At 44.8% G+C, this 16,997-nt stretch overlaps 1 protein-coding gene across 1 annotated transcript in view; it reads right to left on the reverse strand.

Annotated features, from left to right (window-relative positions):
- LOC133419731 (NLR family CARD domain-containing protein 3-like) overlaps nucleotides 1–16,569 on the reverse strand; it is a gene marked incomplete at its 3' end in the record, with an annotated part of 116,300 nt that extends 99,731 nt beyond the window's left edge. The window contains exon 1 of the mRNA XM_061709134.1: nucleotides 16,434–16,569. Coding sequence (XP_061565118.1) covers nucleotides 16,434–16,522 — 89 coding nt within the window. The remainder of the gene's footprint in view (nucleotides 1–16,433) is intronic.
- Nucleotides 16,570–16,997: the final 428 nt, after the last annotated feature.

Here is a 16,997-nt window from a genome sequence, read left to right on the forward strand (position 1 = left end):
AACACACAATCTCTTAATAAAATAAAAGGAAACATTCAGTCAAATTACTCTCTTATAATGAGGCTTTTACCGATTAATAATGCCTCTATTTTGATGTTTTCCAGTGAAATTTAATGGGATTAGATGTAAAATAAGCAATGGCTGCACATAAATTGTACAGGAGAAAATAGCTTTAATGAAGGTATAGTCATGCTAATTTGGCTGAAAATTGATGTTGATGTTTTTTGTAAAGGATTACAGTTTGAAATTATAAAATGTACAGCTTGTTCTGTAATGTGTTTTACAATCCGCTGTATCTTTTACAGTATCATTCTGGCAACCACAGCTGCCAGTTTTTTTCCGTAAAAACTACTTTTTTTTTCCTACAGCGTAGCCTAACTTACTAACCAGCAAACTCAGACTGAAACTACTGTACACGAGACAGTCCAATCTCCGGGAAGTGTCCTGCTCTTTTATCGTTAAGCAACGTTACTTATCGATATAAAGCTCCAACTTGAAAGACCAACTACCACAGTCCCCCGCACAAAACGATGTCGACTCGCCTCCGCCGTCTCTCTCATGCACTTCATGCACACGCACACACGGCCAATTAAATACATGCACGCTCACATGCTCGACAACTCCACACAACACAGTACCGCAGCATAACATGATATGCAACATGAAAACGTATGTAATGCATTAACATAATAACCTTTCAGTGCACAAGACATGAACCAATATAACAAATATACTAATAATATCAAAAGTAAGATTGGACAAGGGCTGACTCTGGCTGGGCTTCAATACACTCACATTTAACTTCACAATGTGGACATTTACAAGTGGATCGCCGATATTGTCTCCAAGTGCATTTTGGGTAAAACTCGTCCACCAACTTCATCATCAGTCAGCATCTTTACGGACTAAGTTAACATGAGTTCACTGCACATCAGCATGAAGGCGGAAGGGCAAAGCCAGAGAAAAGCAAAAAGGAGGTGAAGGAAGATGTGAGGGAGTCAGCAGTCGCTAGCTGCTCCAGGGAGCAGCAGACCTGCTGCCTGACCAGCAGCCCCCTCCTCACCGGCGCTGGACACTGGAAATGGAAGCAGCAGCAGGTCTGGTCCCGCTGCAGACCGCCGTGATGAAAACCTCCTCTGGGATGTTTCTGACTGAGTCGGCCTGTAGTACTTCATGTTGGTGAACATTCAATTCAATTTTATTTATATAGCGTCTAATACAACAAAAGTTGTCTCTAGATGCTTTCCAGAGACCCAGAACATGACATTTTATGTAATTATTACATAAACAATGGCAGGTAAAAACTCCCATATTGGGAGAAAAGCCTTAAGCCAAACAGTGGCAAGGAAAAACTCCCCTTTAGGAAGGAAGAAACCTTGAGCAGGACCAGGCTCATAAGGAGGGACCCTCCTGCCAGACTGGGGGGTCGGGGACGTCAACAGCACACAGCAGGCAGGTGGAAGCAGCAACGGGTTGACCGGTGGTAGGGACCGCAGGCCAGCACGCAGCTCCCGAAGCTCCGGGCCCAATCAGCAAGTCCCAGGTTAGGTGCAGGGTCGGGGAAAGGTTGAGAAGGGGCAGGGCCAGGGAGAGGAGTCTTGAGGGACGAACCGTCTCCCCCGCCCAAAAGGGGCCGTTACCCTGCCCCTCTCACTCCCACGCAGCAGGATCCAGTGTTGTGCATTCAGAGATGCTCTTTGCCACCGGCAGAGGAGGCTGTACCATGTACAAAAGAGAAAAAAGAGAAGACAAGGGGGGGGCAGCACAAGAAACTACAAGAGGGACTCTAACACACTAGAGTTTACACTACCTAAAGATTTACCAGCACCAGCTAGAGGTTTACTAAACACTAACTATAGGCTTTACAAAACAGAAAGGTTTTTAGTTTAGTTTTAAAGGTGGAGGTGGTGTCAGCCTCCTTAACCCAGATTGGAAGTTGGTTCCATAGTAATGATGCCTGATAGCAGAACGCCCGCCCTCCAAATCTACATTTGGATACTCTAGGAACTACGAGTAAACCTGCACTCCGAGAACGGAGAGCTCTGCCAGGAACATAAGGCACTATCAGGTCTTGCAAATAATGCAGAGCTAAGGCGATTTGGGCTTAATACGCAAGTAATAAAATTTTTAATTGGATTCTGAATTTTACGGGTAACCAATGGAGCGATGCTAACACTGGAGAGACGTGGTCTCTCCTGCTGATTCCTGTAAGCACTCGCGCTGCTGAATTTTGGATTAGCTGGAGCCTATTCAGCAAATTACCTGGACATCTTGCTAATAACACATTACAGTAATGTAGTCTAGCAGATACAAACGCATGAACTAGTTTTTCTGCATCACTCTGCAAGAGGATTTTCCTAATCTTTGCAATATTACGGAGATGGAAAAACGCTATTTTACAAACCTGATTAACATATGGTTTAAACGACAAATCCTGATTGAAAACAACACCAAAGTTTCTCACAGTTGCACTGGAAGCCATTGCAACACCATCTAATCCCTTCCTAAGATGCTCTGGACCAAGAATGATAACCTCTGTTTTATCTGAATTTAGAAGCAAGAAATTTCTGGACATCCTGTCCTTGATGTCCCTAAGACATGCCTGAAGTTTAACTAACGGTTCTGTTTCATCCAGCTTCATAGACAAATAGAGCTGTGTATCATCAGCATAACAATGAAAGTTTATGCCGTGATTCTGGATTATACTTCCCAATGGCTGCATGTATAAACTGAACAAGATTGGCCCCAGCACTGAACCCTGCGGAACACCATAACAGACCCTTGACTGTTCTGAAGAAACCTCATGTACATGAACAAACTGGAACCTGTCAGATAGATATGATTTAAACCAACGTAAAGCGGTCCCTTTAATCCCAACAACATGCTCTAACCTGTGCAGTAAAATGCCATGATCTACAGTGTCAAAAGCAGCACTGAGGTCCAGTTGTCAACACAGTAGTCAACATGTGGGCCGCTGTGCCACTTCTACTAAACTTTACAGCTGCTGATGCAGAAACTGAGCTGAAACAGTTAAAGCTGGAGTCAAAATGATGCCGTCACCATCCGTGGTGCTGAACTGCTTTGACTTTGTGTTGTTTTATTATTAGTGACAATGTAACCTCATGTTTTAATGTTCTCTCGGTTTGTTATACTTCATGTCTGATTGGTGACATAATCGATCTCCATGTTGACTTATTTGCGCTCCGTGGTGCTGAAACTTGTAAGCCCCGCTGTTAAAGTATTTTATGCTGAGTGTTTAAGAGACTGTGAGGTGATGGTGGACATGAGATCATGCGTGTGCATGAGCATCAGCCCCCTCTCATGTTCTGTTGAGTGGCAGCAGCCAATCAGGGCCGACTGCACATGCAGTGAACCTGGTGTGTTGGAAAAGTCCCTGGGAGGAGAAGAGAAGGAGACCGGAGCAGAAAATTGTAGTTTTAGTTTAATTTTACCAGTTTGATTATCAGTTAGTAGTAGTATTAGTTCTTGTTCACTTGTGTGTGTGTGTATTTCTAAAAGTAAGTACATGTTTTACCTGTATTCCTGTTTAAAGTGTTATTATATTGCCACATTGGGCGATCATTTGGAGGCAGATTGTTGAATTTACTTTGGATAAATGTTACACAAACCTGTTTATTCAGTTATAGTTATATAACCAAGATAGTTTAAACATGTACATTATTGTGGTACCGTATTTTCACGACCATTCGGCGCACCGTGTGAAAAGGCGCACCCTCATTTTTGTGTGTCATTTTTAGATTTAAAACACACATACGGCGCACTGACCCAAAAGGCGCAGTCTACAGACACGGAACTGCACACACGCGCTGCAAAACACACACGCGCCGCAAAACACACACACCCGCTGCAGAACACACACACAAGCACACAAATGTGCTTATTTAAAAATAGAGCGGGAGCAAAACTTAGTTTGTTTGTTTTTTATTTCAGTTTTTACATTAATCAAACCCTTCAAAGTCCCGTCTTTCCCCGGCGCGGACCCCGTCTTTCCCCCGCGCGGACCCCGTCTTTCCCCCGCGCGGACCCCGTCTTTCCCCGGCGCGGACCCCGTCTTTCCCCGGCGCGGATCCCGTCTTTCCCCGGCGCGGACCCCGTCTTTCCTCCGCGCGGATCCCTTCTTTCCCCAGCGCGGATCCTGTCTTTCCCCAGCGTGGATCCCCTCTTTCCCCGGCGCGGATCCTGTCTTTCCCCGGCGCGGACCCCGTCTTTCCCCGGCGCGGACCACGTCTTTCCCCGGCGCGGACCCCGTCTTTCCCCGGCGCGGACCCCGTCTTTCCCCGGCGCGGATCCCGTCCCCCCCTCGCGCGGAACCTGTCTCTCCCCGGCGCGGACCCCCTTTTTCCCCGGCGCGGATCCTGTCTTTCCCCGGCGCGGATCCTGTCTTTCCCCGGCGCGGACCCTGTCTTTCCCCAGCGCGGATCCCCTCTTTCCCCGGCGCAGATCCCGTCCCCCCCTCGCGCGGAACCTGTCTTTCCCCGGCGCGGACCCCGTCTTTCCCCCGCGCGGATCCCGTCTTTCCTGTCTTCCGCCAGCGCTACTGCTTTCAGTTTGAGGATGGTCTCATTCACGTCCGCAACTCACGGGTGCTTCACACGCCCCCTTCTCCCTTTACCGTTCTCATGGTGGCCGTCCACCTTACATTACCGTAATACAGGTAATAGATACGGCGTCACACGCACCCTTCTCCCTTTACTGTTCTCATGGTGGCCGTCCGCCTTACATTACCGTAATACAGGTAATAGATACGGCGCACCGTTTCATTGGGCGCGCAGCACATTTTTAAAAAGAAAAAAAAAATTATGCGCGCCTTATGGTCGCGAAAATACGGTATTTATTTTATTAATTTCCCAAAAATGTGTTATTTGTTATAATAATACTTTTTGTAAGGTTATTATGAAAGCAGGACAGAGTTATGATACTTTGGTGTTATTTTAAGAGTATTATTTAGTATAGATGTTTATTGCAGATAGCCTAACTGTTCTCTATGGATGTGTTATTTTGTTCTGTAGACCACACACTCCTTCAGCCTAATAAACTGGTGAAAAGGGAAGTTCTGCCTCCCTTGTGTTTGGTCAACACCCCTTGGCGACGGCTATCATACGTGAACCCTTAGGGCCCGATTTACTAAGATCCTAAATAAAGAGTACTAAATTGCGTGTGCACTGAAAAAGTTTGCACGTGCTGTTGTTGTGTGTTTTGCGGGTGATGAACTAGGATCAACTAAGATTGCGTGCGCAATTGATAACAGGTGCAAACCGCAGTATTTGAATGAGGTGTTGCGCGTCTTACGGTTTGTGAGCGCAAAATGAAATTTGACGAGTTGGAGTTAGAGATATTAGTGGAAGAGGCAAATTGTTGTGCCGTATTCAGCACCCCTGCCGTGAAAAGCACCCCCTCGTATATTCAATGATAAGTAGACCAAGAAAAAAAACAACACACTGACACTTCAATATATTTATATATACACATTCACACAAAGACATACTTTATATTATATATATTTACAAATATTATGGAAGACAACACAGTAAGCAGGCTATTAATTAATGACATCAATAACCATTTACCCGATTTTTGTTATCTGTGACTGTGATTGTGGGAAAGTATGACTATTGTGGAATCCATGAGCGCATTTAAACATGAATCATTAACACAAAACTGGACGCTAAACAGAACGTGACACAGAATGAGAATATCATTTTTGTCAGACGAGGGGGTGCTTTTCACGGCAGGGGTGCTGAATACGGCACAACTCCGGGGTATGACAACTGCAGAACAAGTATAGGCGCACAATAAGAAACACTTTTTTCTCCATGTAAACACGTGATTTATTTATTACCACAAATAAAAAAATGAATGTGCCTCCTGTGGCAACCTTTTGCTGAATAATACTCGATTTAACATTCAAATAAAATATTTCTCCTTTTGCATGTGGAGAATCCTCACCACAAGTTGAGCCATCCCCACCCCAGTCCTCAAATCAGGCACCAACAAGCATCCCTGCGTAATGCTGGGCAGATTAGCACCTTCCTTTCGAACGTATTAAATACAGACGCAATGACAATCCCCGCAAAAACTTTCAGGCTTGGTAAATCTCATTGCGTGTGGTAAATGAACATATTTGCATTTTCCCCTCCCAGTATTTAGCGCTTTCTGCCGCGTACGCCCCATATTGATTATTCATCAGGGCAAAGGTACTAAATGAATAGCGTGTGCTATTTTGCTAATTTGAGAGGCGCAGTCCTCTTTGCACGCTGTTAGTAGATCAGCTTGCACATTGGTTTGCGCGTGATGTCAAGTTTGCACACGTTTTTACGCACGCAAACCTTTAGTAAATCAGGCCCTTAGTCTCACCTACAGTGAGCTTTATTATTATTTAAAGGGCCCGGTCATTCACCCCAACTCTCTGCCCGGTTTTGATCCGTTCCCCCAGATCATTATGGTCTGTATTTAAACAGGAACTACTTCTGTTAAAACTGTCTTTGGATAAAGTTGATCAACCTCAAGCAAAAAAGGTTTATTAGCCACTCTCTCAGGTATTTACCCCTCTCTCCATATAATTTAAGTAATGATGCACTTTTCTTTTTTAAATTACTTATGAATTTATTTTTATTGAGTTGTATAATTTACAATCTGTTTCACTTGAAGTATGATTGCTGTTATACAGTGCCTTGCGAAAGTATTTGGCCCCCTTGAACTTTGTGACCTTTTGCCACATTTCAGGCTTCAAACATAAAGATATAAAACTGTAATTTTTGTGGAACAAAATTTATTGGATATTTCAAACTTTTTTAACAAATAAAAAACTGAAAAATTGGGCGTGCAAAATTATTCAGCCCCCTTAAGTTAATACTTTGTAGTGCCACCTATTGCTGCGATTACAGCTGTAAGTCGCTTGGGGTATGTCTCTATCAGTTTTGCACATCGAGAGACTGAAATTTTTGCCCATTCCTCCTTGCAAAACAGCTCAAGCTCAGCGAGGTTGGATGGAGAGCGTTTGTGAACAGCAGTTTTCAGTTCTTTCCACAAATTCTCCATTGGATTCAGGTCTGGACTTTGACTTGGCCATTCTAACACCTGGATATGTTTTTTTGTGAACCATTCCATTGTAGATTTTGCTTTATGTTTTGGATCATTGTCTTGTTGGAAGACAAATTTCCGTCCCAGTCTCAGGTCTTTTGCAGACTCCATCAGGTTTTCTTCCAGAATGGTCCTGTATTTGTCTCCATCCATCTTCCCATCAATTTTAACCATCCCCGCGGTAGAACCAGGACTCACTGAGAGTTTTTATCTGTTGGTCTGGGACCAAGGAGAGGGAGGTCTGGACCAGTCTGATGAGGCTGCTACCACACAACCTGGACCTGGATCAGAAGATGGGATGGATGGATGGATGGATGGATGGATGGATGGATGGATGGATGGATAGATGGATGGATGGATGAGTGGATGGATGGATGGATGGATGGATGGATGGATGGATGGATGATGGATGGATTGGAGGGTTGATGGATGGATGGATGGATGGATGGATGGATGGATGGAGGAGTGGATCTATGGGTGGATGGATGGATGGATGGATGGATGGATGGATGGATGGATGGATGGATGGATGGATGGATGGATGGATGGATGGATGGATGGATGGATGGATGTAGAGCCCTTGCGCGGGACTGTTTTTTTCATCCCGCTCCCGCTGCAATTCTGACCATTACCACCCCCACCCGCACCCACAACGTGTGTGTTCCACTCCCGCCCGCTACCGCAGTGTTTACATCCGCTCCCGCAAAACTCGCCTTTTGCGCACGCATCAATTATGTGATTGTGGTTACAGCAACGAGAGTAGGTTGTGAGTGACTCAAATAAGACTAATAAATAACATAAAATAAACAATGTTAATGAATGAAACGAATTACTGTAATTTAACAAATTAATCGCTTGGCCATTACATTGCTGTGGAGGAAGAGAATGCTGCTGACCGACTGTGGTCCCAATCCCGTGCGTCTCTCTTCCAACATGCGCCCACAGACACTAAATGCAGTTTCTCCAAATATCTGACTGGCCTTGCTTCATCTTTGCTTTGTAAATACCTTATTTTAGGTTCATTTTCACGTCATTTATTTCCATCTGGTTGCTAGACTACATCCCGATCCCGCAGGAATTTTTTTTGTCCGCCCGCTCCCGCCCGCAGCAAAAGTCAAACCGCCCGATCCCGCGACATTTGCGTTGGGTCCCGGCGGGACCCAATCCCAATGAAGCCCTCTAGATGGATGGATGGATGGATGGATGGATGGCATGTACAGACTCAACTATCTGTCCAACAGAGACAGTTTCTCTGACAGGAGGAGACTCTTGAGACTTAACTCAACACAGAGACACTGAAGAACCAAACCCAAACCCAAACCCAGGAGAGAGAGGTTCAGTGAATGTGGTGTTGAAGGTGTGGAGGTGGATCAGTCTGTCAGGGGAGACGCTGTAGAAGGACAGAGTTCCAGCAGGAACGTCCACATACACTGCTACTCTGTCAGAGTCTGAGGAAGAGGAGGAGGACGATGTTACTCTGTCATTGTGACTGACAGAGTACCGACCAGCATTAGAAGAGTTCAGACTCCAGGAATGATCGTTCCATCCAAACACACAGTCATTAGCGCCTCCTTTCCTGCTGATTCTTCTGTAACTCACTGATACAGAAACTTCTCCTCTCCTCTGGACCTCCCAGTAACAGCGACCCGTCAGAACTTCTCTACACAGCAGCTGACGCCAGTAATCAAACCTGTCTGGATGCTCAGGATATGACTGATCCTCCTTCACAAACATCATCTTCCTGTTGTTGTCAGACAGTTTGATGCATTTGTTGACTGTGTTTGTGTCAATGGTGAGTTGACAGGAATCTGATGGAGAGAACGAACAATCCAGCTTCAGTTATTATTGATCTGTCATTGATCATTGATGGACTCATGAATGAGTGACGTGTCATTGTGAAGATGGTTGAATGTGGGAATGAAATGAAACACACTTACACTTCCTCAGACCTGGTATCAACCATCGTTGTCCAGCAGGCTCCACCCTGGAGGAGGGAGGAGGGAGGAGGGAGGAGTGACGCCAAGAAGACGGAGGGAGACGAGAGCGGAGCAGCGAAGCAGCCGGGAGTATAAACCGAGATGGGGAAAAGAAAATAAAGAGAAAAGGGTTAGGGTTAACAGACACGTTGGTTGGAGAGTGTAACAGAGGTGAACAGACAGTGAGTCTTTTATCGCCCTCCAATGCAGCGTCGGACCTACGTCAACACGGACTCTGGATAAGTGTCCCAGCAAAGTGCGGTTGGAAGTTGGTGCAGCCCGCGCCAATTAAAGGACGGCCATCACCGTGAGTAGCGAACAGCCATTCCACGGTGAAACCGTCGCCCAGCTATACAAGTCAACCCGTCTGACGGGCCCTGGGTGAGTGTTGGTCGCATACACCACTGGGGACCGAGGACATGTCTACGGCCGGCAGTGCGAGGTGCGAGGCACACCGCCATCTTAAGCTTTGGTGCTAAGGCGCACCACCATTTTGAGCTCCTGACTTCCAGCTCAATTAAGGACTGAAACAGGCCTGCAATGTTGCGCAATTGGGTACCCAATACTGGTGACTGTGTTTTTCTTTTGCATTAAGGGTTTTATTTATCAAAGCTAGAGTGCCGGCTCTAGGTTGATACCATTGCAACAGTACATTGCAATAATGTGTAGGTTTCTTTTTGTATAGGTTAGTGCAATAATGTGGACATTTGTGCGATATGATTAGTCGGGCTTTGCAATAATGTGTAGGTTTCTTTTTGTATAGGTTAGTGCAATAATGTGGACATTTGTGCAATATGATTAGTCGGGCTTTGCAACAATGTTTAGGTTCTTTTGTGTAGGTCAGTGCAATAATGTGGACATCCGTGCAATTAGTTCAGTCGGGCTCTGTGCAATAAGTTTCTTCCTCTATTGTGTAATGGGTTTTCTGGGAGTGGGAACTGAACTGATGTGGGTTAATTATAGTGTGGCTGATTCTATGTTTGGGTAAAGACTTCAGGGTTGTTTATATGTTTGTTGGAGTATGATTGTCGCCGTGCCTCGTGTCCAAGACAAATTTCTCCTAAGGGAGACAATAAAGATCCATCTTATTATCTTATCTTATCTTATTAAGTGAGCCATTAGGGTAATCTGCTCACAGGGTTGAAGTGCAATGAACCCTTGGTTTATTTCTGGTTTTTGTTTCTAGAAGAACATATTATTTGTTGGGTTTGTTTTATTTATTTATGCAAGTGTGAATAAAAAATGTGTGAAAACGAAGCATCTGATAGCGATTATCAACATCCATATCACCTATTATTTTAGGTATTGAAAAAGTGTGTTTAAAGAGGTTAGTGAACCTGGGGAGCGCCTTTAGAACTGAGGATGGTTAAAGGGGCGCTACACCATGAAGAGTCCAGCACACTGATGTCCTTCTGTCTTCATACCTGAGAGTTTCCAGTCTCCAGCGGGGATCCTCCAGTCCAGCAGACAAAAGCATCACTGCTGACTCTCCTGGATAGTTGTAGCTCAGGTCCAGCTCTCTCAGGTGGGAGGGGTTGGAGCTCAGAGCTGAGACCAGAGAAACACAGCCTTCCTCTGAGATCAGACAGCCTGACAGCCTGCAGACACACAACACAACACACACGCAGAGACTCTGAGAGAACTGCTCTGAGACTAAAGCTGACTCTGTCCTCGTGTTCACCTGATGATGGCGCTGAAGGAAAAGTCAGAGGATCAACAGAAACACTGGAATTCACCCTGAGATGTTTGTGCCTGAACTAAACTTGTGGATGAACATCAACATACAAAGAGTCCCACTGCTGCTGAGGCCGACAGCATCCAGATGTGGAGAGAGACGTGTGAAGAGCATCATGTGACCTGAACATGTGACATCACACTCCATGACTGACGTGTCTGTCCTCAACACTTTAGTGAGTTTTACAACCAGATAAGTCAGCTGTGTTTAAAGATCACTTTAATGAGCTTCATTTGAGCTGAATAAACATTTGATTTTCTGACTCTTTTCTCAACCAAAAAGTGTTCGTGTTTCCAGGGACGTTGTTTGGTCTGAAAAGTCTCCAGAAACAATTTGCTGGTTTTTATTCAAGGTCAGATGATCAGAAATGGATCAATGACAGAATATTGATCAGTCCAGCACCTTGTGGACATCCAGACACAGACTGAGTCGAGGTTAGAAGAACAGACACTTCTGCTGCTGAGGTCGTCACCATTTGACAGTTATTGGTGCTCCAGTTTGATCATTTTATGGAAACTAATTCAATATTAAATAGGAAACATTTCAAATCTGTTATAAACATCTTATTTGAGAACTTTTAGTGATAAAGAAGAGATCAGATTAGAGAGGGGAGGTTAGAGATGTTCATGTGTGGACAAACTTGTTGATACTCTTCAATTAAAGGAAGAAAAAAACACCCCCAATCACTGAAATAACCTTGAAACTGACTAAACTACAAACAGACGTTTATGTGGACTTGGTGGAGCACTTCTCCTCGTTCATCGTCCTCACACAGTTCTGACCGACTGTCTGTAGCGCTCCAACCCGAACTGGACCCAGTTACAGTTATTAAAACTCTCATCAACAATCAACGGTCAACAGTTGAACACTTGGTGGATTCTGACCTGAGAGACTCCAGGTGACAGTGTGGACTCTCCAGTCCAGGACACAGCTTCTTCAGTCCCGAATCCTGCAGGTGGTTGTTACTCAGGTCCAGTTCTGTTAGACTGGAGGACTGAGAGCTGAGAACTGAGGACAGATCTGCACAGATGTCCTCTGAGAGGTGACAACCACTCAACCTGCAGAGGAGATTAAAGAGAAATAATCATATAATCTAAACATTGATTATTTAATTCAACAAATGGATGAATCATAGAATTAAAATGAATACTGATCAATTCAACTATTAATCAATAAGTGTTGCTGCACTACAGACTTGATCAAAGCTGCATTTCTCTTCTCTGCATGTATAGTTTCCTGAGATTAACCATTGAGGAGAACTGGTCCCACATGAACCTGAATTTAGTTGAACAGTGAATTTAACTGGTTTCCTGCAAGAACACAACAAGTGATTGTAACTAAAACCGATGTGTCCGTGTTGGTCCTTACACAACTTTCTTGGAGGCTTTGACCACCGGCAGCAGCCTCCGTAGAACTTCCTCTGAAGCTGAGTATTCCTTCAGGTCAAACACCTCCAGATCTTCTGACGACAGTAAGATGAAGCCCAGAGCCGACCACTGAGCAGGAGAAAGTTCATCTGTGGAGAGACGTCCTGACCTCAGGGACCGTTGGACCTCCTTCACCAGAGAACCATCGTTCAGTTCATTCAGACAGTGGAACAGGTTGATGCTTTTCTCTGCAGACTGATCCTCACTAATCATCTTCTTGATGTATTTAACTGTTTCCTGATTGTTCTGTGATCTTCTTGGTTTTGGTTCTAGCAGACCTCGTAGGAGAGTGTGGTTGGTCTCCAGTTTGAGACCCAGGAGGAAGCGGAGGAACAAATCCAGGTGTCCATTTGGACTCTGTAAGGCCTTGTCCACAGCACTCTGATAGAGGTCAGTCTCTGTGTTTCCTTGTTCCTCCAGCAGGTTGACTCCAGACTTGATGAAGGTCAGATGGACATGAAGAGCAGCCATAAACTCCTGAACACTCAGATGGATGAAGCAGAAGACCTGGTCCTGGTACAGGCTGCTCTCCTCTCTAAAGATCTGGGTGAACACTCCTGAGTACACTGAGGCCTCTCTGACATTGATGCCACACTCTCTCAGGTCTGGTTCATAGAAGATCAGGTTTCCTTTCTGCAGCTGCTCAAAAGCCAGTTTTCCCAGAGACTCCACCATCTTCCTGCTCTCTGGACTCCAGTGTGGATCTGTCCCAGCTCCTCCATCATACTTGACCTTCTTCAGTTTGGCCTGGACCACCAGGAAGTGGATGTACATCTCAGTCAGGGTCTTGGGCAGCCCCCCTCCCTCTCTGGTTTCCAGGACTTTCTCCAGGACCGTAGCAGTGATCCAGCAGAAGACTGGGATGTGGCACATGATGTGGAGGCTCCGTGATGCCTTGATGTGGGAGATGATCCTGCTGGTCTGCTCCTCTTCTCTGAACCTCTTCCTGAAATACTCCTCCTTCTGTGGGTTAGTGAACCCTCTGACCTCTGTCACCATGGAGACACACTCAGGAGGGATCTGATTGGCTGCTGCGGGTCGTGTGGTGATCCAGAGACGAGCAGAAGGAAGCAGGTTCCCCCTGATGAGGTTTGTCAGCAGCACATCCACTGAGGTGGACTCTGTAACATCAGTCAGGACCTCATTGTTGTGGAAGTCCAGAGGAAGTCGACTCTCATCCAGACCGTCAAAGATGAACACGACCTGGAACTCTTCAAAGCTGCACATTTCTCTGGTTTCAGTGAAGAAGTGATGAACAAGTTCCACCAAGCTGAACTTTCTCTCTTTCAGCACATTCAGCTCTCTGAAGGTGAATGGAAGCAGTAACTGGATGTCCTGGTTGGCTCCTTCAGCCCAGTCCAGAGTGAACTTCTGTGTTAGGACTGTTTTCCCGATGCCGGCCACTCCCTTCGTCATCACTGTTCTGATTGGTTCATCTCTTCCAGGTGGGAGTTTAAAGATGTCTTCCTGTCTGATGGTTGTTTCTGCTCCGTTTGGTTTCCTGGAAGCTGCTTCAATCTGTCTGACTTCATGTTCATCGTTGACCTCTCCGGTCCCTCCCTCTATGATGTAGAGCTCTGTGTAGATCTGCTTCAGAAGGGTTGGGTTTCCTGCTTTAACAATCCCCTCAAACACACACTGGGACTTCTTCTTCAGCTTAGACTTCAGCCGCTTTTTACAAACTGCAGCAGAAACATCTGAATACACATGGGGAAAAAAAATTGTGTTTTATAAAGTTCCACCTAATTCTCCTAAAGAATCAGGATGTGAACCGACACCGCATTTTGGGTAATTTAAACAGCAGCTTAAATGTTCAGCAAAATCCTCTTACTGCTCTGCAGATGCTCAGCCAGGTCCTCCTGCTTCAATCTCCTCAGGAAGTTCACTGTGATCTTCACAAACGCCTCTCTGCTGCTCCTCCTCTGCTCTTCATCCTCACCCTCCAACAGATGCTCTAGGGATTCTGGGTAATCTGGACTCAGACCCCTCTGGATCTTCTTCAGCTCGTTCTTCACAAACAGGACAATGTTGTCCTCCAGCAGCTGGAACAGAAGACCACATGAAGGACACAATCAGACTGAAACCACAGAGACAAACATCAGACCCATGTTGGACAGACTGACAGTCCACTGCGCTCCAGAGACCAGCATGGAGACAAACATCAGACCCATGTTGGACAGACTGACAGTCCACTGGTCTCCAGAGACCAGCATGGAGACAAACATCAGACCCATGTTGGACAGACTGACAGTCCACTGGTCTCCAGAGACCAGCATGGAGACAAACATCAGATCCATGTTGGACAGACTGACAGTCCACTGGTCTCCAGAGACCAGCGTCAACAGAACAGGTGGAGAAGCAGTTGTTGATCATGTACAGACCAGAAATATGGAGTCCAGCTGTGTCTGATGCTGCTGGACAGACGGACCGCCGGGAGGCTCTGAGCTCTGCTGGTCCACTCTGAGGAGGAACCAGGAATAATTAGCTCACATCATGTCTGTCCTCACAGAGACAAACACCAGCTGAAGGTCCATGAAGTCCTGTTTGGATGAGGACAGTCCATCAGAGGACTGGTGGTGGTGCTGAAGGTTTACTAGTCCTGCTGATCCACTGAGAACATACATGTGACCTCAGTGAAAAGTTACAACAAGATCAGGAACATGGACAACTGATGGAGACATGAAGCAGCTGAGGAACTCTGGATCATCATCAGGATCAGTCCTGTGGAAGGTGAGACCTCCAGATGTGTCAACCAGAGGAAAAAACTCCTGACAGGAGATGAAGATCTATGAGGAGGAAGCTCAGATCACCATCAGGTGATGGAGGACCACAGGGGTCCAGGACTACATGGATCTACTCAGGAAGAAACATGTGGACATTTCCTAACATGAGGACCGGTTTAAATACATTTAAATTCATCTCACCTCTCTGAAGAAGACTGTTGGACTCCTTTAAAGTTAATATATCTATCATTTGAGTGGTCGCTCTTCAAGGACAAACAGCTGGGTTCATGTTCAAGAGACTCTCTTTTCTGATGAACCCTGATAGAAGACAAAAGTTCAAAATGTAAATATTCTATTTATATGAAAAATAAGTTATACAGAAAGAAATATTCAGTCTATTTAAAAAGCATTAAACATAAATCATTGGCAGCGTTTGGATACACTCACCTATTTACAGCCGAACGTTGCTCTTCTTTAAAGTTAATAACATATTCCTTTGACTGGTCACTCTTCCAGGACAAACAGCTGGGTTCATGTTCAAGAAAGTCTCTTTTCTGATGGACCCTGATAAAAGATAAAAGTTCAAAATATAAATATTCTATTTATATGAAAAACAAGATATACAGATACAAATATTTACTCTATTTAAAAAGTATTAAATAGAAATCATTGGCAGCGTTTGGATACACTCACCTATAGGGGTGGGAAAAAATATTACATACATAGTCTCCTGATACGATATCGATATTCAATGTATGTATCGCGATATATTGCCGTATCAATATTTTTGCCCACACCTAGCTGCACTTTATTTTGTGATTTCAGTGTGGGTGAGACACTGCATTTTATTTTTGTCATTTTAAGTCAGGGGCAAGTAGCTGTACTGTATTTTTGTGATTTCAATTTCAGTGTGGGTGAGACACTGCATTTTATTTTGAGTATTTTGTATCTAAGAATAATGCACACACTGCACTTTTCATTGTGTTTCAGTGTGTTTTTTCATGCAAATATGTTGCATAATTAAAATGGAAAGTTTGAATTACATTGTTTTGACTCAGTCTGTCCAATGCATTATCACTATCATCTGATGTACATATATACAACTTGGATTTTAAGATGTGTAATGCATTTTTAAATTTTTCGGTGAACTATGTAGAATATCGCGATATATCGGGATATATTGCATAATCGGGATATCGCAATTTGTATCGTATCGTGGCTCAAGTATCGTGATGCGTATCGTGAGGTCCTTCCCAATACCCACCCCTACTCACCTATTTACAGCCGAACGTTGCTCTCCTTTAAAGTTAATAACATATTCCTTTGACTGGTCGCTCTTCAAGGACACACAGCTGTGTCCAGGTCCAGGTCCAGGTCCAGGTCCAGGTTGATTCCTGTAATAATGAGGTTTGGTGAGTATTGAGCTCTGACATGCAGAAGAGTCAGGGACAGTTAGAGATGCTCATCTCACCTCTGAGCTTTGCTCCGACTCTCATGTTCCCCACACAGAGAGGTTTTAGAGGGAGGGACTCCCTCCTCTCTGTCCTCACACTGGTCCATTCTGCTGAATTCACGTCCACATCAGCTCACACACACACCTTCATCTGCAGAGGAAACACACATCACTTTTGGCTTAAGGCTTTTCTCCCACTAGGGGAGTTTTTACCTGCCATTGTTTATGCAATAAGTGCTCGGGGGTCATGTTCTGGGTCTCTGGAAAGCGTCTAGAGACAACATCTGTTGTATTAGACGCTATACAAATAAAATTGAATTGAATTGAATTGAATCATTGGTGTTGGACAGGGATCAGCTGATCCGGCACTGGTTTGCTCCTCTCTTTAGTGTTTATGTCACTTGAATGCAGTCAGAAAACCAGTGGGAGGTGGAGGAAGTCACTGATACAGCCGTATCTGCTGATCCGAACTGCTCTGAAGCTTTCTCTCAGCACCTTTGTATTTATTATTTATACATATTTCTTTCTACATATTTTTTGTACTATTACAAGATAGTAATATGTTTTTTACACTGTACATGT

This window comes from Cololabis saira, chromosome 19, assembly GCF_033807715.1.
Source record: "Cololabis saira isolate AMF1-May2022 chromosome 19, fColSai1.1, whole genome shotgun sequence".
NCBI lineage: Eukaryota > Metazoa > Chordata > Actinopteri > Beloniformes > Belonidae > Cololabis > Cololabis saira.